General features: G+C 43.5%; 2 protein-coding genes across 6 annotated transcripts in view; one reads left to right on the top strand and one right to left on the bottom strand.

Annotated features, from left to right (window-relative positions):
- pdxkb (pyridoxal (pyridoxine, vitamin B6) kinase b) overlaps positions 1–4,484 on the bottom strand; it is a 33,286-nt gene extending 28,802 nt beyond the window's left edge. For 2 of the 5 annotated variants that reach the window (XR_005052556.2, XR_016497140.1), the window contains exon 1: positions 4,003–4,437. Coding sequence is in view for 3 of the 5 variants with exons in the window: in XM_036983043.2 (XP_036838938.1) it covers positions 4,003–4,083 (81 nt within the window). In the remaining 2 variants the exon portion in view is untranslated. Of the gene's footprint in view, positions 1–4,002 lie in introns of all 5 variants that reach the window. The other 3 variants (XM_036983044.2, XM_090240531.1, XM_036983043.2) reach the window with 2 other exon arrangements.
- Positions 4,485–13,076: 8,592 nt separating this feature from the next.
- Positions 13,077–20,145, top strand: LOC110528817 (transmembrane protease serine 3-like). The gene is made up of 10 exons (XM_090242208.1): positions 13,077–13,133; positions 13,376–13,649; positions 13,874–13,993; positions 14,559–14,675; positions 14,920–15,043; positions 16,585–16,713; positions 18,078–18,124; positions 18,232–18,397; positions 18,562–18,734; positions 19,890–20,145. Exons 1-10 carry the CDS (start codon positions 13,077–13,079, stop codon positions 20,009–20,011), a joined length of 1,329 nt encoding a protein of 442 aa, XP_090098334.1. The 3' UTR covers positions 20,012–20,145.
- The last annotated feature ends 624 nt before the right edge of the window (positions 20,146–20,769 follow it).

Here is a 20,769-nt window from a genome sequence, read left to right as displayed (position 1 = left end):
CGTCACCGCAAAATCTAAAGGGAGAGCTTGAAATTTCACGCCCATTGGGTGCTGCTATAGATTTACAATAGAAGTGCCCATCCAAGAAGGCTCAACGTCATTGGCCACAGATAAAATTATGTCAAATCACGTTATACAGTACCAGTCAAAAGTCTGGACACACCTACTCATTCAAGGGGTTTTATTCTACATTGTAGAATAATAGTGAAGATATCAAAACTATGAAATAACACATATGGAATCATGTAGTAACCAAATCAAAATATATTTTATATTTGAGATTCTTCAAAGTAGCCACCCTTTGCCTTGATGACAACTTTGCACAAGCTTTGCATTCTCTCAACCAGCTTCATGAGGTAGCCACCTGGAATGCATTTCAATTAAAAGGTGTGCCTTGTTAAAAGTTAATTTGTGGAATTTCTTTCCTTCTTAATGTGTTTGAGCCAATCAGTTGTGTTGTGACAAGGTAGGGGTGGTATACTGAAGATAGCCCTATTTGGTAAAACACCAAGTCCATTATGGCAAGAACAGCTCAAATAAGCAAAGAGAAATGACAGTCCATCATTACTTTAAGACATAAAGGTCAGTCAATCCGGAACATTTCAAGAGGTTTCTTCAAGTGCAGTAGCAAAAATCATCAAGAGCTATGATGAAACTGGCTCTCATGAGGACCGCAACAGGAAAGGAATATCAAAATTCATTAGAGTTAAATGCACCTCAGATTGCAGCCCAAAGAAATACTTCACAGAGTTCAAGTAACACACATCTCAACCTCAACTGTTCAGAGGAGACCGCGTGAATCAGGCCTTCATGGTCAAATTGCTACAAGGAAACCACTACTAAAGGACAGCAATAATAAGAAGAGACTTGCTTGTGCCAAGAAACACAATCAATGGACATTATACCAGTGGAAATCTGTCTTTGGTCTGATGAGTCCAAATTTGAGATTTTTGGTTCCAACTGCCGTGTCTTTGTGAGAAGCAGAGTAGGTGAACAAATGATCTCCACACATGTGGTTCCCACCATGAAGCATGGAGAAAGAGGTGTGATTGTGTGGGGGTGCATTGCTGGTGACACTGTCAGTGATTTATTTAGAATTCAAGGCACACTTAACCAGCATGGCTACCACAGCATTCTGCAGCGATATGCCATTCCATCGGGTTTGCACTTAGTGGGACTATCACTTGTTTTTCAACAGGACAATGACCCAAAACACACCTCCAGGCTGTGTAAGGGCTATTTTACCAAGAAGGAGAGTGATGGAGTGCTGCATCAGATGACCTGACCCCCACAATCACCCAACCTCAACCCAATTGAGATAGTTTGGGATGAGTCAGACCACAGAGTGAAGGAAGAGCAGCCAACAAGTGCTCAGCATATGCGGGAACTTCTTCAAGACTGATGGAAAAGCATTCCAGGTGAAGCTGGTTGAGAGAATGTCAAGAGTGTGCAAAGCTGTGATCAAAGCAAAGGGTGGCTACTTTGAAGAATCTAAAATCTAAAATATATTTATATTTGTTTAACACTTTTTGGATTGCTACATGATTCCATATGTGTTATTTCATAGTTTTGATGTCTTCACTATTAATCTACAATGTAGAACATAGTCAAAATACCTTGAATGAGTAGGTGTGTCCAAACTTTTGACTGGTACTTCATCTACCGTAGTTTTGATTGGACTGATAATTTCAACCTTTCAAAATCTTAGCTAGCAAGCTAGACAAGCAGTCATCATCATGAATCAAGTGGACAATCTACTGGCAAATCCTTTTCAATCCTTGTCATATGAAGATAAATTATAGATAAAACGTATTTGTGCTCCTCGACCATTGGACATAAACATTATACAACAAGTTGGAAATCGCAAATTCAACAACGAGTGGTTTGGAAGGAATCGGTGGCTAACTGCAAGTGTTGCAAAGCCATCACTAGCCTACTATTCAGTTGAGAGGGTGTGTGGTACAAGTTTGGGTTTTAGGGTCTCTTTTCCTAGCTTAAAAGGATAAACACTCACATGCAACACCATGGGCCAGGTTGAACACATTGGCCATGCTGTCAGCCCAGCATGCCACGTTCAAAACAACTGGAAACTCGGAACAGGAAAATCTCAGACTTCAGTGAGTTCAAGACAACTGGGAACTCGGTAAAAAACAAGCTCCAACTGGGAGAATACGTTTTGAACAGTCATCCAACTCAGAATTCCAAGTTGGGAACTCTGGCCTCTTTCTTTTTGACCTGAAGATCACTGACGTCATGAATCAACCTTGTTTTTTTTTTTTTTTAAATTCCCAGTTGTCTTGAAAGCACCATAAATCCAGAGAATGGAAGACTTTGATGACAAAGTTTGATTTGTCCACAAGAAGGTCCGCTGCACCACACCTTCCTGTTCAAATGATTGCATCACAACAACGTGAGTCCAAAAATGTATTGTATGCTGCTGAATAAATCATGTCATATGCCAGGAACATATGTATACTGTAGTTAAGCAAGTAATAATAAGTGTATGTTGTGTAGTAAGCTGTTAGTAGCCATTGTGCCTCACCCTAATAATTTTGTCCCTTTCCCCTCATAACTTAGCCTACTGTTCTGATTTGCTGATGCACATGTAGCCTTAAGCCTGTTTTAGAGAAATGCCATCATTGGATATTGTAAGAGCTTTCATTGTCTGCTTAAATGCCCCCTTTATTTATCCTATAGTTCTGATTTTGTGTACAGGGATAATACTGTAAGAATGGCCCATATGCTGAATTCTGTCGCTGTGCATTTCATAAGTGCTGAACAAATAGTTATATTGAATATGTCCGTCGAGGCTCGCTCATTAATGTCTTAATCGCAATGACGGATTGCCTCTTTGCCGCTTGTCGCCCGCCCCCTTATGCCATAGTTTGTACATCTCAATTGTCAGTAAAATCCACATTCATTTAAGCAAGTCAGCCATATCAGCTGTTTTTACAAAGACAGTAAATGAGGCTAAATTAACTGTTTTGCTGCCAGACAAGGCTCCACTGATAGCCAGGTGTAGCAGTTGAAAAGAAAGCTCTGCTGTTGGGACCGCTTTGTGTAGGCCCTACCAGTTTGTGGGCCCCATTTGTCACCGTCATAGTGCAATTCATGTATTGTTTAGTGTTGTGTAGTGTAGTGGCTTTGCTGGCATGCATCCCAAAAAATGTGGGGAGTTTGCCCCACCAAGATGTACATGTTAAAATTGCCAGTGAATATAAACAGTTAGTGAATTGCTTTTGGCCTCAGGGTTTAATCAAGATAATTATATTACAAGCTCCTGTCTCCTCCTTAGTGACGTCAGTCAGAGGAATATATGCTAAATACGTCAGTTATCCATGCAGAATCTCTCTGCTGTCTTTCTTAACTGATAGAACAGCAGAAACAGAGGATTTCCAGCTAACTGAGGACAGCAGAAACAGAGGATTTCCCAGCTAATTGAGGACAGCAGAAACGGAGGATTCCCAGCTAATTGAAATGCCTTTACGGTCATCATCTATGACAGACCTGTACATTTGGATGACAATCAACTGTCCATGGAAATAATGACCACCATGGTACCCAAATCACAGCAGTGTCTAATGTGATGAGGAGGATGAGAAAAAAGGGGATGTCATGATGGTATTGATTATGAGGAGGACGAGGGTGAACGGATGACACGCGGACCCTATTGATGAGATTGCATTGCTGCAAGAGTCAAATCCGAATGTTCTTCACGAATGTCAAATACGTCCTTTCTTCAGTGCTGTGCCTAATCTGACAGGCATGATCATGGAACGAATATTCTCGCCATAACAATATGTCTGATGATTGTTACATGTAAATTATACTATCATCTCTATTTCCTTTGAGTGTTCAGGGATTGTCAGCGCCAAACGGGTATTTGCCATGTGACCTTTTGCTACCTGCAAGCATGCACAATTGTCTCTACTCAATAAATAGAATGAAATACCGTTACATTAGCTCATCAAAACAATGAATCAGAATATAATAGATTCCTACCTGTAACGGAAATGATGCCGATTTATTGCCAACATATCCCCTGACAACATGACTCTGAATTGACAATACTCTGCATTCCATTTCGTGCACAAAGTTATAATAAAACACGCTACACAATCCGCGCAAAACAAACGCAGGTTTTGTGTTCAGGGCTGCACGTAAAGCAGCGATCCCGAGTCCACAATCCAAGGTGTTTTCAGTGAGGGTAAAATCAGAATCCAGCCACTAAACTGAAGGACATAGAACCCACACAGAAACGCTCATTGAAGAGACACATCGTTATTCTTCAGGCATTCGTGACGGGCACCTAAATCCACTGACATCACAAGCGCACTAATGGAACGGACGTGACAGCAATATTGTGAAATAGAAAAAAGCGTGTAGCTTCTATATGCAAACCACCCGTAGTCCTTTCCGATGTTATCTGTGGATTTCAAGGGCAGGTGTTGTGCGCACCCAGGAAGCAGTGGGCTAATTCGAATGAAATCAATACAAATGTTATAGGTAGAGCCCTACACTCATTTGTAGCCAGTGATTTTGTAACTATATAAGTATTAATGGGAGCAAAGAATCCTGTCTAACAGGACTGTAATGGGCGCAAGCAGAGCGAGGATACCAGGCATTTCTTTGGAGCAAGAGGCAGTGTGTGAATCGGGTTGGGGGGGTCCTTCATTATGTTACACATTATGGTCAGTGCTATCTGGGATGCTTGGGACGTTCCTACACCATAGCCGCGAGAAGAAGTTGTGCTGAGGGTGCTGCTGCACCCCCTGAAACATCGGAATTCAAAAGAATCATATGAATATGAATACAAATATTTTATAATGTAGTGCACTGGGCCTTTACTAGTCCTGTAAAGTTATATGCAAAGACCCAAAACATGCCCACATCAAATTAAATATTTTTCTTGATCAAATAAGATGGAAAACAACCACTTTTTGTGCAGTATTAATTTACCATACTTACAAACCACTTAATGTAAATCTACATTACTGTATTGTACATAGGCTGGTCATCTAGATTTGTACCTGTAGACTTTGAATCGCCATAAAGAAAAGCAATGCACAATACAGTAACTGAGTACATTGAAATATCAAGTGGTTTATGACCTGGCTCATTTGGTAGAGCATGGTGCTTACAATGCTAGGGTTGTGGATTCAATTCCCAAGGGGGACCAGAAAGAAAATGCATGCACTCACTGCTGTAAGTTTGTCTGGATAAAAGCATCTCGTAAAAGAAATGAATAGACCATTTCAGTTTTCACATAGAAATAAGTGTCACGGTCGTGATTAAAGACTTGCCCAAGGCGCAGCGTGCATAGAGTTCCACATGTTTATGAACCATGAAACTTCAACAACACGAAACGAACAGTGAAAGTCATGGTGCACAATAACACTCACACAACCCAGGTGGGAACAATGGAGAACTTAAGTATGATCCCCAATTAGAGACAACGATAATCCGCTGCCTCTAATTGGGAACCATACCAAGCACACCAACATAGAAATAGGAAAACTAGAACACCCCCCCTAGTCACACCCTGACCTACAACACCATAGAGAACCAAGGGTGACACTAAGTTGAATTTGCAAGAAACTGGAAAATGTACATCAAGCAAGTATTATCAGATTAACTGTTTTGTACAGATAATTATGAGACTCAAGTTACAAATTCTGGTAAACACTCAGATACAAATACATTTAGTAAAATAAAAATCAAAAAAGTAGTGCACGGGGTCTTTACTAGTCCTGTGTTAGCTGACAGATATAGACTTCTGTAGTGCGGGCCAATTGTTTTTGCAGCACGCCCACCTCCAAACTACTTACTGCAGCTATGCCCTACCCTAAACCCTAATCCTAACCTTAACCAGAACCAGAACCCTTACCATAACCATTGTCCATTTAAACTTCAATGGGGGAGGGACGTCCCAAGAATTCTGCATAGTACAGATCTATACTTGATTGGCCAATTACATGGAAAGGCTTTTTGTGATGTCAGCCTACAAATACACAACACAATATATTACACGCAGCATGGAAAACTGGAAAGTTAGTACACAAGTGACACATTTAGGCTACATTTTCACATGTTCAAAGTCTCTGCGGCCTACTGTTTGACCGTGTACTGGGCCTGCATCATCCTATGTCCCACTGTTCAGCAGCCCGATGGCTGATGGAATGAAACTTGCCACCTTCCTGTTCTTGCTGAACAGTGGGACCCTCTTGGAGGGCAGCAGCTCAAAACATTGGGATTGTGCGTGGGGTCCTCTATGATGTGTGCTTGGCCTTGTCCCTTGTCGGTTTATCATAGAGGCCCTGACACCCCCTCCACTGCAGCCAGCAGAGCTTGGACCCCAGGTTATCTTTGTCGCGTTGTGAACATCCTCTATCAGAAATAGTAGGGGAGATGGGGAATGGTGCTAATGAATGGGCTCTCTGAATGGTCACGCCTACATAATGATGTGAACATAGACTAGAGGGATTCAATGGAAGATGTATGGATATGAATGTACAGTAGGATATTGAGAATGTGATACTGACTGGGAACAGGACAGTATAACCCCATCACTGGGAGGTAATGGGACCTGTAGCAGCCTTCAGATAATTACCCATACATACACACACGTAATAGAGGCCACTGAATCAAGCCAAGCCAGACTCGACTGATGCACTCTTTTCACAGTGTGATAGGATTTCATGTAGGCTAGTCTAGAGACTGTCTGGCTAGAAAGTGATGATACTAAAAAAGAACAAATATTTCACAGTATTTCTTCTCAACTAGACTAGAAATAGTGGATCATTATCGAGCAGCAAATTATTCAGAGCACTAACCCAATGTACAGAGAGGAAGGTCAATAAGTTGACCAAGTCAAGGCGAGGGTTCTTTCTAAATTTGTCACTCGCCATTCCTCGGATCTAACTCCTCGCCGCCTCCTCGACCATATTGGAGGACAAGGTCCAAGGTCTCGCGAACATTTTCCAATTTGTTTTGAGAAGGAGGCAAGGTGAGAAGATGTGAACAGGTGTCACGCTGCTTGCTTAGCCGTACCTCTTTTTAAATTTCAAGCTAAGGAGCGAGCTTCACAAATCCCCATCTGCTACACACTCACCCCCCCAAACGGACACCACAGCGACCCCAACTATTGCGCTAACCAATCACCATTATAACAGACGTCATTATAATGGATGCATCTAAGCCGGATGGATGTGGTTATTTGAGGTATTCATTCTGACTGTGCGTGCTGTTCGGTTCTGACTGCTGAGTCATACAGTCTTTATCTGCACAGTCGTGACTGAGAGCTGAGAGCTGAGAGGAGGAGGAAGAGGAGGGGATTAAAAGGGGAGCCTAACTTTGGCTTCGTGATATTACTGTACCCAAAGCTGTGAAATTGAATCAACGCTACCAAACTACCCAACACTTCAGCTACGATTTAGCTTTTACCTAGCTTTTAGTCAGCTGTCTTCATGGGCGATTGGGTTACTCTGTATGAGCATGGTTCCCATAGTTTAACTGTAGCCTGGCTGTGTCACAGGCTATGTGGACAATTCTACGTCCAGGTCTCTTTCTCAATCCATCTTTCCTCGATTCCTCGCAGCCTCTCTCCTCATCTCCTTCTTCAAAATTCATTGGAGGAAGGGATCGTGGACCTTCTCCATCAATGCAGTTGAGAAGGAAGCTTGGAGATAGGATGCGAATAATCACATTGGAAAGACACATTTAGATACTGTATATCCCATCGAGAACCCCTTTAGCTGTAGGGTTAAACAAAGAACAAGGTTCTGACATCTGCTGGTAAGATATTTCCACAACATCCTAGTCCTCATTTATGAATGCCCTCTCCTTATTCCTACACATGTTTGGGTGAGTCGTTGAAAGAGGAAGACCGTTCACATACACATGGCCAGAGGCGACCCATCATTCAGGGCAGATGGGGCAGAATAGGTTATTTTGGCATTAAAACGTGTCACATATCAGTTTGAAAACAACATTTTAAAACATGTATTGAGTTGATAAAGCCGTACACAAACATGGTCTCTTTTTTGCTTGTTTGAGTTAGGCAGCTCCAAAATGCATTTGTTTCAGCCTAGCTCAGTGCTTTCTGTGATTAATTGGCTCATTCATCTCCCTCCTCTCCCCTGTAACTATTCCCCAAGTCGTTGCTGTAAATGAGAATGTGTTCTCAGTCAACTTACCTGGTAAAATAAGGGTAAAATAAATAAATAAAATAAAATAGAATGGAGAGGTAGCCAGTGGAAAATACAGAGCGTACGGGTTGGTAATGTTCTCTAGTTGCACTGTGATTGGCTCAGTGTTCTGACACTCATGGGGACACTACGTCACCGCAAAATCTACAGCGAGAGCCAGAAAGTTCAAGCCCCCTTGGGTGCTGCCATAGATTTACATTTGAAGTGCCCATCCAAGAAGGCTTAAGGTCATTGGCCACATATAAAAATTATTTCAAATCACGTTATATCTACCGTAGCTTTGATTGGACTGACCATGTCAACATCATACTTTCAAAATCTTAGTTAGCAAGCTAGACATGTAGTCATCATCAGGAATCACATAGACAATCTACTGGCAAATCCTTTTCAATCCTTGTCATATGAAGAGAAATTATACTGTAGATAAAATGTATCTGTGCTCATTGACCATTGGACATACATGTTACACAACAAGTTGGAAATCGCAAATTCAACAATGAGTGGTTTGGAAGGAATCAGTGACTAACTGCGAGCGTTGCAAAGCAATCACTATTTTGCTTCCCCTGCTATTCAGTGGAGAGGGTATGTGGTCCGGGTTTAAGTCTGGGTTTAAGGGCTTAAAACATCTGTCTGAAAGGGTCTGTTTTCCAAGCTGAAAATGATAAACATTCATGTAACACCATGGGCCAGAGAAGGTTGAATACATTGGCCATGTTGTCAATCCAGCATGACTTCTGCCTCATTCAAAACAATTAGAAACTCGGAACTGGGAAATCTCAGACTTCAGTGAGTTCAAGACATCTGGGAACTCTGAAAAAAAAAACAAGCTCCGACTGGGGAAATAGGTTTTGAACGGTCATCCAACTCGGGAACTCGGGCCTCTTTCTAGAGCTCCGACCTGAAGATCACTGATGTCATGATTCGACCAGTTGTCTTGAAAGCACCATAAATCCAGAGAATGACAGACTTTGATGACAAAGTTTCATGGCAAAATTTGCACACAAGAAGGACTGCCGTGCCTTCCTGTTTCAGTGAGCACAGCACAATGGTGAGTCCAAAAATGTATTGTATGCTGCTTCATAAATTATGTAATATGCCAGGAGATACAGTGCATTCGGAAATAATTGAGACCCCTTGACTTATTCCACATCCCCACAGCATGATGCTGCCACCACCGTGCTTCACCGTAGGGATGGTGCCAGGTTTCCTCCAGAAGTGACGCTTGGCAAATCAGGCTAAAATAATTCAATCTTGGTTTCATCAGACAAAAGAATCTTGTTTCTCATGGTCTGAGAGTCCTTTAAGTGCCTTTCGGCAAACTCCAAGCGGGCTTGTCATGTGCCTTTTACTGAGGAGTCGCGGCAGAGGTGGTTGTCCTTCTGGAAGGTTCTCCCATCTCCACAGAAGAACTCTGGAGTTCTGTCATAGTGACCATCGGGTTCTTGGTCACCTCCCTAAAATGTCTAAAAACCTGTTTTCACTTTGTCATTATGGGATATTGTGTGTAGATGAATGATAATATACAGTAGGGCAAAAAAGTATTTAGTCAGCCACCAATTGTGCAAGTTCTCCCACTTAAAAAGATGAGAGAGGCCTGTAATTTTCATCATAGGTACACTTCAACTATGACAGACAAAATGAGAAGAAAAAAAATCCAGAAAATCACATTGTAGGATTTTTAATGAATTTATTTGCAAATTATGGTGGAAAATAAGTATTTGGTCACCTACAAACAAGCAAGATTTCTGGCTCTCACAGACCTGTAACTTCTTCTTTAAGTGGCTCCTCTGTCCTCCACTCGTTACCTGTATTAATGGCACCTGTTTGAACTTGTTATCAGTATAAAAGACACCTGTCCACAACCTCAAACAGTCACACTCCAAACTCCACTATGGCGAAGACCAAAGAGCTGTCAAAGGACACCAGAAACAAAATTGTAGACCTGCACTAGGCTGGGAAGACTGAATCTGCAATAGGTAAGCAGCTTGGTTTGAAGAAATCAACTGTGGAAGCAATTATTAGGAAATGGAAGACATACAAGACCACTGATAATCTCCCTCGATCTGGGGCTCCACGCAAGATCTCACCCCGTGGGGTCAAAATGATCACAAGAACGGTGAGCAAAAATCCCAGAACCACACCTAGTGAACCTAGTGGACCTAGTGAATGACCTGCAGAGAGCTGGGATCAAAGTAACAAAGCCTACCATCAGTAACGCACTACGCCGCCAGGGACTCAAATCCTGCAGTGCCAGACGTGTCCCCCTGCTTAAGCCAGTACATGTCCAGGCCCGTCTGAAGTTTGTTAGAGAGCATTTGGATGATCCAGAAGAAGATTGGGAGAATGTCATATGGTCAGATGAAACCAAAATATAACTTTTTGGTAAAAACTCAACTCGTCGTGTTTGGAAGACAAAGAATGCTGAGTTGCATCCAAAGAACACCATACCTACTGTGAAGCATGGGGGTGGTAACATCATGCTACTGGGCTGTTTTTCTGCAAAGGGAGCAGGACGACTGATCCGTGTAAAGGACAGAATGAATGGGGCCATGTATCGTGAGATTTTGAGTGAAAACCTCCTTCCATCAGCAAGGGCATTGAAGATGAAACGTGGCTGGGTCTTTCAGTATGACAATGATCCCAAACACACCGCCCGGGGAACGAAGGAGTGGCTTCGTAAGAAGCATTTCAAGGTCCTGGAGTGGCCTAGCCAGTCTCCAGATCTTAACCCCATAGAACATCTTTGGAGGGAGTTGAAAGTCCGTGTTGCCCAGCAACAGACCCAAAACATCACTGCTCTAGAGGAGATCTGCATGGAGGAATGGGCCAAAATACCAGCAACAGTGTGTGAAAACCTTGTGAAGACTTACAGAAAACGTTTGACCTCTGTCATTGCCAACAAAGGGTATATAAAAAGGAATTGAGATAAACTTTTGTTATTGACCAAATACTTATTTTCCACCATAATTTGCAAATAAATTCATTAAAAATCCTACAATGTGATTTTCTGGATTTCTTTTCTCATTTTGTCTGTCATAGTTGAAGTGTACCTATGATGAAAATTACAGGCCTCTCTCATCTTTTTAAGTGGGAGAACTTGCACAATTGGTGGCTGACTAAATACTTTTTTTGCCCCACTGTATATATATTTTTAATCCATTTTAGAATAAGGCTGTAATGTAACAAAATGTGAAAAAAGTAAAGGGGTCTGAATACTTTCTGAATGCACTGTATGCATACTGTAGCTAAGAAAGTAATAATAAGTGTATGTTGTTTAGTATGCTGTTAGTAGCCCATGTGCCTCACCCTTATAATTTGGTCCCTTTCCCCCTCATAACTTAACCTACTGTTCTGACTTGGTGGTGCACATGTAGCCTATAGCCTGTTTTATAGAAATGTCCTCATCAAATATTGTAAGAGCTTTCATTGTCTGCTTAAATGCCCCCTTTATTTATCATACGATTCTGACTTGGTGTACAGGGAGAATACTGTAAGAACGGCCCATGTTCTGAATTCTGTCACTGTACAATTCAAAAGTGCTGAACAAATAGTTATTTTGACCTCATCCGTCTTAGCTCACTCATTAATGTCTTATTCGAAATTATGGATTGCCTCTTATCTGCTCATCGTTCCCTTATGCCATAGTTTGTACATCTCAATTGTCAGTAAAATCCACTATTTGTTTAAGCAAGTCAGCCATACCAGCTTTGTTTTTACAAAGGCAGTAAATGAGGCTGAATGAACTGGTTCGCTGCCAGACAAGGCTCCACTGATAGCCAAGGTGTAGCAGTGGTTAGAATTCACTCCATGGTGCTGAAAAGAAAGCTCTGCTGTTGGGACAGCTTTATGTAGGCCCTAACAGTTTGGGGGCACCGTTTATCACCAGTATAGTGCAATTAATGTATTGTTTAGTGTTGTGTAGTGGCTTTGCTGGCATGTTGTTTTTTTTGTTGCGCCAGCAAGATTTATTTTCTAAAATCGCCACCGCACATGACCATACACCCACACATGTAAAGACACCGAAGCACCACCCAAGGAAACAAGACACAGGAAGCAGGGGAAAAGGGTCAAACGCTAAAGGGTTCTCCAATAATGGAACTCATCGTCCCTCCACTCCTTGGTGACACAGTACTGCTATTGGTGGCGTGAAGATCACTAGAGGTTCTGCTCACTATACAATTACTAACGTATAGTATTTTATTTTAGTCATACACTTAGACTCAGATAAGTACGCATCGAAGATCTTGCCTGTTGACAATAGAGAAACCTTCCTCCTATACAGTATGCACCAATGATCAGTCACACACTGCACAATTCAAATGACTGAGCATTCCCCAGATGCAGGGCCTCCTTACATCCATCTCTATTAGCCTGTACACCTGACTGACCACATCATATGGAACAGCCAGTAAGTAGGCTTATGACCTTTCACCTTACAACCACAGACCCACCATGCCCTCCCTAATTCCCCCAACACCTGTAGCAGCAATGTGACCTGAGTGTCTTCCCAGAATACTCCACTGTAACCGTACCCGCGAGGTCGAGGAGCTTTCAGACGTTACTTGATCCCCCCCTTTATGTGGCACGGCACACTGGTGTTGCACCTGCTCAGGTGTCCCATTCTCTCCATCAGGGTGTGGCCAGAGGAGGGAGGGAGAGAGGGAGAGAGAGAGAGAGAGGGAGGTAGAGAGAGAGAAGTAGAGAGAGAGAGAGAGAGGTAGAGAGAGAGAGGTAGAGAGAGAGAGAGAGAGAGAGAGAGAGAGAGAGCGAGAGAGAGAGAGTCTGGTCTGTCTCCCATCGCTCCAACCAGCCTCCAGTGGTGGTCATCTTACTACCATGGGGCCAAGATTATTAGCTGGGTGAGGAGATATGGCCATGCCTGATAGTGACAAGACTGCTGCTGATGGTTTAGCCGAAGAGAGGGAGGTGTGTAGCCAGACTGACCTCCCGAGGTCTGCGTGTTTTAACGTCAATGCTTTTCAGATGAACGAACAACTGACCATGAAGACTCATCCTCATCTCTTTTTCTATCTCGTTCTCATTTTCCCTTTTTCTCTCCCCCTCCCTCTCTCACGCCATCCATCTTCTCTCTCGCACGCCTTCCCTCTATTTCTCTCTGTCTCTCTATTTGTCTCTCTCTCTTTCTCTCTCGTACACACTCCATACAGGTGTCTGGGGCAGAGGGAATGGACCCGTTCCGTATTGAGGTTGAGTCTGGGAGTCACGAGGACCTGCCAACCGTGGAGATCCCCACCACCTTCAATGTCAGCCCCCTCAGTGGCCAGACCAGCGGCTCCTTCTCTCAGGACCTCCAGGACCCCCATGTACCCACCGCTCCGCTCCAGGAGCCCCCTGCCCCCACCCCAAAGAGCCAGGGCCAGCTCATCCCAACCAGCTACCTCCCTTCCATGCGCTTCATCAAGGTCCGGCCCTTCATGCACGGTATGGAAGCCTCAGAGGACACAATGACTCTCCATCTATGCGCCAAGAGTTTTTCGTGGTCTGGACACAGAGTCAGGAAAACCCCCTTGCTCTGTCTATGAGTGCCTCACATGTTGTAATGGGGCTAACCATGGCTCTTAATGGTTTGTGGCCTTACTAGTGCCAGTGTTGCCCTGTCCCCCATTGTTTAGATTTTCTCTCATGGTTCATTTCTGCTGGTTCAGATGACGGCTTGGTGGAGACTAAGACCCTATGCAGCCAGCTCCTGGCACACTGGCTGCTGCTGGTGATTGTTGCGTGTGGTCTACTGGCCCTGAGTCTAGCCCTAGGCATTGGGCTTGGAGGTAAGGGAACACAGTTTGTGGCCTTGTTATTACAAAGTCATTATCAAGCATATCATTACAGATAATCAGAAAGTCTGTCTCTAGCAGTAATGTTGAACCACGTGTCGTTGGATTGAAACCAAGGACACATTTGCACTTGACACTATGTGGCTGCATTATAAAGTGTTATCTATCTGTTACAACAGGCAATGTTGTGTGTTAGGATAGAGTGTCAAGTACTAGGATTAGGGTATACAGCGTCTGAGTGGCTCATAGTGTTATTGTAATAGTATCGTTGTTCTGTACTGTTTTATTGTGATTGTAAGAGGAGTCGTGTGTCATATGTGTAACAGGAGACAGGAATGCAGTAAGTTACTCTTGAGGCCTGAATGACACGACAAGTTGTGTGTGTAATCAGGGGGGGTCAACATGTCATTACTTATCATTGTGACGTGCTATTTACATAGAATCATAGAATTTTACTACGACTTCCTTCCAATTCCACCACTGTGTGTAACAATGTGTGTATGTAACAATATGTGTGTGTGTCTGTGTGTACATGCGTGTGTCCTCCTTGTTTCCAAAGTGGGAGTCAGCTGCACGGGGAAGTTCAGCTGTAGCACATCCACTTTGTGTTTTGCCAGATCTGCGCAGTGTGATGGAGTCAGCGACTGCGCAGATGGGGAGGACGAACTGCAATGTGGTGAGATGCACACTTTTCTCCCACAAGCATGCACGACTAAAAACGCCCCCCACCCCCACCCCTGTAACCCTGATAAAGGGCTTGAAATTCCCTCGCACCATTCATCCACATTATTCACTGTGTAACCTCGTCCCCAGGCTAGGTCAGATAGGCCAGACTTTTCACAGAGTAACCTGTACACACACTAATGTCTGTCTGTCTGTCTGTCTGTCTGTCTGTCTGTCTGTCTGTCTGTCACTTATAGTGCGTCTGAGTGGGAGGAGCTCTGTGCTGCAGATCAACAGTAGGGGTGTATGGGGGACTGTGTGCTCCACCAACTGGGATCACAAACTGGGTTATTCTGCCTGCAAACAGCTGGGATACTCCAGGTACCCGGTTGGGAATTAAATGGAATTGAATTAGTTCTCTGTGACAGGGGTAAAAAGATAAGTGAAGGGTCAGAGGTTCACTGGGACTGGCATGGTGGATGACTAGGGTGAGGGTGAGTGGAGCAATGTCAAGAGACGCACAGAGAATACAGATCATTCCACCATAGAAACCATTCTCCCACAGGGCCTGAGGAGATAGACTATTACATCGACATGACTCTGCAGTTTGTGATAAAACGCTCTCCCTCCTCGTTGTAATACACCCACATTTACCCAGCTTCCAGAGGGAGGGCTTTCTAATGGGTTTCTGTACCCAAAGGTCCCATTAACTGCATTGCTAATCCCATTAAAATCAGCCTGGCATTAAATGAAGTGAAAAATCACCAGCCCAAACAACCAGCGCTCTAAGTAGGTCAAGATTGTCAGTTATACCATTGGCAGTGTTACAACGGATCTGGCCACGTTCCCATTTTGGGGATCATTTTGGTAATGAAGCCCTTTATCTACTTCTCCAGACTCAGATGAACATGTGGATACAATTTTTAAGTCTCTGCGTGCAGTTTGAAGGAAGTTGCTAATTAGCACTAGCGCAATTGCTAACTATCATTAGCATAATGACTGAAAGTCTATGGGTATCTGATAGCATAGTAGATACCCATAGACTTCCAGTCATTGTGCTAACGCCAGTTAGCATTGGCTCACAAAACTACCTCTAACTTCCTTTAAACTGGACACAGAGGCATAAAAACGGTATCCACAAGTTCATCTGATTCACGGGAAGTAGATAAAGACTAAAGATGGAGTGCCAAAATCCCAAAGTATCCCTTTAAGACCTTCCTAGTTAATGTTAGGAGTATGTTTGGATGAATAATTAACTGCTTTTATAAAATACAAATACAGTTGACTCAGCCTGTCACGTTCGTTATAGCGATGAGACCAAGGCGCAGCATGATTTGCATACATCTTCTTTAATGAAGAAAGAACACTGAACGAACTATACAAAAACAACGTGACGCTATATAAGATAAGTGCAGACACAGGCAATTAACACGTAGACAATAACCCAAGAAATACCCAATGAATATGGCTGCCTAAATATGGTTCCCAATCAGAGACAACGATAAACAGCTGCCTCTAATTGAGAACCAATCTAGGCAACCCCTAGAGAGGCACAAAAACGCATATATCACCCATGTCACACCACTGACCTAACCAAAATAATAAAGAAAACAAAGAATACTAAGGTCAGAGCGTGACACAGGCACATGAAATCAAAGACACACATTCAAAATAACTGTGGATGAAACACAATACAGTCAACAGACTTATTTCCGTTGTGGTCCAAGTATATTAGGATCCTGTGACCACTTTTATAAATGTATTGTAAATGAATGGGTAGTGCTGTCAATGGATCTAGTCACAGAACGTCAGCATAATAGCATCCCAAACCCACCCACTGCCTTATAAGCGGCAAATGAAGATTCACACTATTTGCCCCAATAAACTGTAAATGTCCGTGTGGTTCCTTCTTGTTCGCTCAGCTACATCAGTTCCAGATCCCTGCCTCTCTCCTCTGTCGAGTCGGCCTTCCAGGCTAACCTGGTATCAGTCAACCTGAGTCATCCAGATCGCCAGCAGACTGTCAAGATCCATAACACCACCTTCCTCAGGTGAACCATTTGGCCATCCATTTCTGACAGAAAATACAACTGTGCTCGCTACCAGTCTGCCAGTCTTTCTGTTGAAGTTCTAATGTACAGCTGCCGCCGCAAGTTCTTCCTCTTCTGGCGTATGCCCTTACAACCAAACATCTTTTCACAAGCACTATTTGCGTTAAGTACACAAATTCTTGATTGTGCCATCAAGCGGTATGCCACCGCAAGGACTACATACTATGCTGATGTGAGGCTGTCAACAGGGCTGTGATGGTTGAATGTCTCCCCGTTCCTGTTATCGGAACTGAAGCCTACAGTGGCTTGCGAAAGTATTCACTCCTCTTGTCATTTTTCATATTTTGTTGCCTTACACACTGGAATTAAAATATATATTTTTGGGGGGGTTTGTATCATTTGATTTACACAACATGTCTACCACTTTGAAGATGCAAATATATTTTCTTGTGAAACAAACAAGAAATAAGACAAAAAAACTGAAAACTCAAGCGTGCATAACTATTCACCCCCCCAAAGTCCATACCTTGTAGAACCACCTTTTGCAGCAATTACAGCTGCAAGTCTCTTGGGGTATGTCTCTATAAGCTTGGCACATCTAGCCACTGGGATTTCTGCCCATTCTTCAAGGCAAAACTGCTCCAGCTCCTTCAAGTTGGATGTGTTCCGCTGGTGTACATCAATCTTTAAGTCATACCACAGATTCTCAATTGGATTGAGGTCTGGGCTTTGACGAGGCCATTCCAAGACATTTACATGTTTACCCTTAAACCACTCAAGGGTTGCTTTAGCAGTATGCTTAGGGTCATTGTCCTGCTGGAAGGTGAACCTCCGTCCCAGTCTCAAATCTCTGGAAGACTGAAACAGGTTTCCCTCAAGAATTTCCGTGTATTTGGAAAAACGGCGGGGGGTGAACAATTTTGCAAGGCACTGTAACTGTCTGGAGGTACCCCCAATGTGGCGCATGATACAGTATTTGTCAATGCTTCACATTTGTCATGTGAAGCATTTCCCTCAGAAACGCATGTTGCTCGGCGGCAGTAACTAAAGCATGTTTCGTAAGCGCGTGTTGATTGTTTATGTTGCTCTGCTCTGCTTCATATGTCTAGTTGTGATCTCATGTTTCACTTCAGTCCATGTCATGTTTCTCAATTACATAAGGGCTTGACTGGGTTTGTACATGGTACACATCAAACTTTCCCATTGGTGTTATACAGAGAAGAACCTAATTTGAACCAGTTTACTGTATAATTTTCTGAAGTTATTTCCAGCATGTTATGTACAATTGGTTCTCTGCTCAGGTCCACAGACTGTCTGTGTGTATGTTGGCAGTAAGTATAACCCTTCATTCTCTGTTTTTCCAGTAAGACCCAGTGCAGCTCTGAGAGTGTGATCGTACTCAAGTGCCTAGGTGAGTGAAAGGGTGACAGTGGAGTTAGGAAGTGTGTGTGTATGCGTTGTGAGTGCATACCAGCAACATTATCATATCAATGGTTTTCCCCTGGCTGCCCCCTGCAGATTGTGGCTCCAGGCCCATGTTCAGGTCTCGTATTGTGGGAGGGAACGTCTCCAAACCAGGCCAGTTTCCCTGGCAGGCCAGCCTGCACTATCAGAACCGACACCTCTGTGGGGGCTCCATCATCACACCACGCTGGATAGTGACAGCAGCACACTGTGTCTACGGGTGAGTCTCTCTCACAAACACAGGTGCACATGCGCACACACACACGCACGCATGCAAGTACGTACACACACAAACATTTGTCCTGTACTGACCTTACATGAACACAGCATAACTTTTAAAAGTGATATGATGTTTCATTGGTTGACTGTCCATCCCTTCTCAAGGTTTGCAACAAACACCATGCTGTGGGCGGTGCAAGTGGGATTGACAGATCAGCCGATCAATGGGGTGCTGTCTCGCTCTTTGGAGAAGATTGTCTACCATGCCCGCTACCAACCAAAGGGCTTAAACTATGACATCGCTCTATTGAAGCTAACAGAGCCTCTGACCTTTAATGGTACCACGGTCTACAATGAGCCCAAAAAGTATTGGGACAGTGACATTTTGTTGTTGTTTTGGCTCTGTACTCCAGCACTTTGGATTTTAAATGACACAATGATTATGAGGTTAAAGTGCAGGCTGCCGGGTTTAATTTGAGGGCATTTTCATCCATATCGGGTGAACCGTTAAAAAATGACAGCACTGTACATAATCTCCCCATTTTAAGGGACCAAAAGTATTGGGACAAATTAACTCATATGTGTATTAAAGTAGTAAAAAGTTAAGTGTTTGGTTCCATATTCATATTCATAGCACGCAATGACTACATCACACGTGTGACTCTACACGTGTTGGATTCATTTACTGTTTGTATTTGTTTGTGTTTCAGATTATTTTGTGTCCAATAGAAATGAATGGTAAATAATGTATTGTGTCATTTTGCAGTGACTTTTATTGTAAATAAGACTATATGTCGGGGCGGCAGGGTAGCCTAGTGGTTAGAGTGTTGGACTAGTAACTGGAAGGTTGCAAGTTCAAACCCCCGAGCTGACAAGGTACAAATCTGTCGTGCCCCGGGCAGTTAACCCACTGTTCCTGGGCCGTCATTGAAAATAAGAATTTGTTCTTAACTGACTTGCCTGGTTAAATAAAGGTAAAAAATAAACACTTATACGTTAATGTGGACGCTACCAGGATTATGGATAATGATGAGTGAAAGTCACAAATATCATTTTTTTCTAAACGGTTCAGCCGATATGGACGAAAATACCCTCATATTTAAACTGTCAGTCTGCACTTTAACCTCGTAGTCATTGTATCATGGAGTACCAAGGCAAAACAACCAAAAAATGTGTCCCAATTCTTCCTGTCTGTCTTGTCCTACTGAGTGATAGTGATATAGGGCTCTATTCAATCTTCAATCTGTATCGCAGGAAGCATTAGAGATTGCGTGATAGAAATGTAAAGGTAATTTCTGATTATCATACAGTATGCAAGGTTTACCGTGAACACAGTCCTCCGCCAATGTAGGAACATTGCCTTTACATTTAAATGGGGCTTTAGTGCTGAACTTCCGCCATACGGATTGAATAGAGCCCTTAGAGTAACTGCTCTTATTCACCTCAAATCTGAAGGAGCACATCAGGTTCATTGGCTAAGTCTTTTCCTCCAGGTCTGGTTGAGCCTATCTGCCTACCGAACTATGGGGAGAGATTTGAGGAGGGGAAGATGTGCTGGATCTCTGGGTGGGGTGCCACAGTGGATGGAGGTGATGGGCTCAAATTCAACACCTGACTAGATGCGCAAGCATGCACCACATGCAAGGAACATACTGTGATACACCTTTCCTGCCCTTCCTCTGTGTGTGTGTGTGTGTCTTTCCAGGGGAGACCAGTGTGTCCATGCACTCTGCCCAGGTCCCTGTGCTCTCCAGCAGGGACTGCAGTGGACCGGGAGTGTACCAGGGTGCCATCTCCCCTTGGATGGTCTGTGCAGGCTACCTAGAGGGGGGCAAAGACTCTTGCCAGGTATCTTTCAGAAGTGGTTCCATGCCCCATTTGTCTAAAGGACAAAGTGCAGACAAAAAGCACACAGCGAAGACAAACGGTTAAAAGCAGGGGGTGGCCACTGTGTGTTTTGCCATCACGAAACGGTGGCGATTCAGCAAGTAGAATCGCCAGGAAATTAACAGAAAATGTCAACCAATTTCCTGTTCAAAGGCACAAGAATGGTCACCCGCTGCTTTTAACCGTTCCTTAGCACAGTGTGTTTTGTGTTATAACGCTCACCTATTTGGAGTCAAATGCACTGCTGCTAATCCTGGTGTGTTTGGCTCATCAGGGGGATAGCGGAGGCCCTCTGGCCTGTGAGGAGTCATCAGTGTGGAAGCTGGCGGGGGCCACTAGCTGGGGCTATGGCTGTGCTGGGAGGAACAATCCTGCCATGTACACTCTCATCTCACACGCTCTGACCTGGATCCACCAGCAGATGGAGGTGAATTATACTGTTGGTACTGTATACTGGTGCACTGAGGAACTCTGCTGGTGGCAGAC

The sequence above is a fragment of the Oncorhynchus mykiss genome, chromosome 7 (genome assembly GCF_057628025.1).
Source record: "Oncorhynchus mykiss isolate SJ-2025 chromosome 7, ASM5762802v1, whole genome shotgun sequence".
Taxonomy (NCBI): domain Eukaryota; kingdom Metazoa; phylum Chordata; class Actinopteri; order Salmoniformes; family Salmonidae; genus Oncorhynchus; species Oncorhynchus mykiss.
This window is presented reverse-complemented; position numbering and strand designations above follow the sequence as displayed.

What these genes read in the sequence shown, in the direction of transcription:
- LOC110528817 (XM_090242208.1), top strand. Translation starts at nt 13,077, where the DNA reads ATGGCCATGCCTGATAGTGACAAGACTGCTGCTGATGGTTTAGCCGAA. An exon ending in CATAACACCACCTTCCTCAG is followed by an intron (nt 16,714 to 18,077) that starts GTGAACCATTTG and finishes CTGTTTTTCCAG; the next exon opens with TAAGACCCAGTGCAGCTCTG. An exon ending in AGAGCCTCTGACCTTTAATG is followed by an intron (nt 18,735 to 19,889) that starts GTACCACGGTCT and finishes CTTTTCCTCCAG; the next exon opens with GTCTGGTTGAGCCTATCTGC.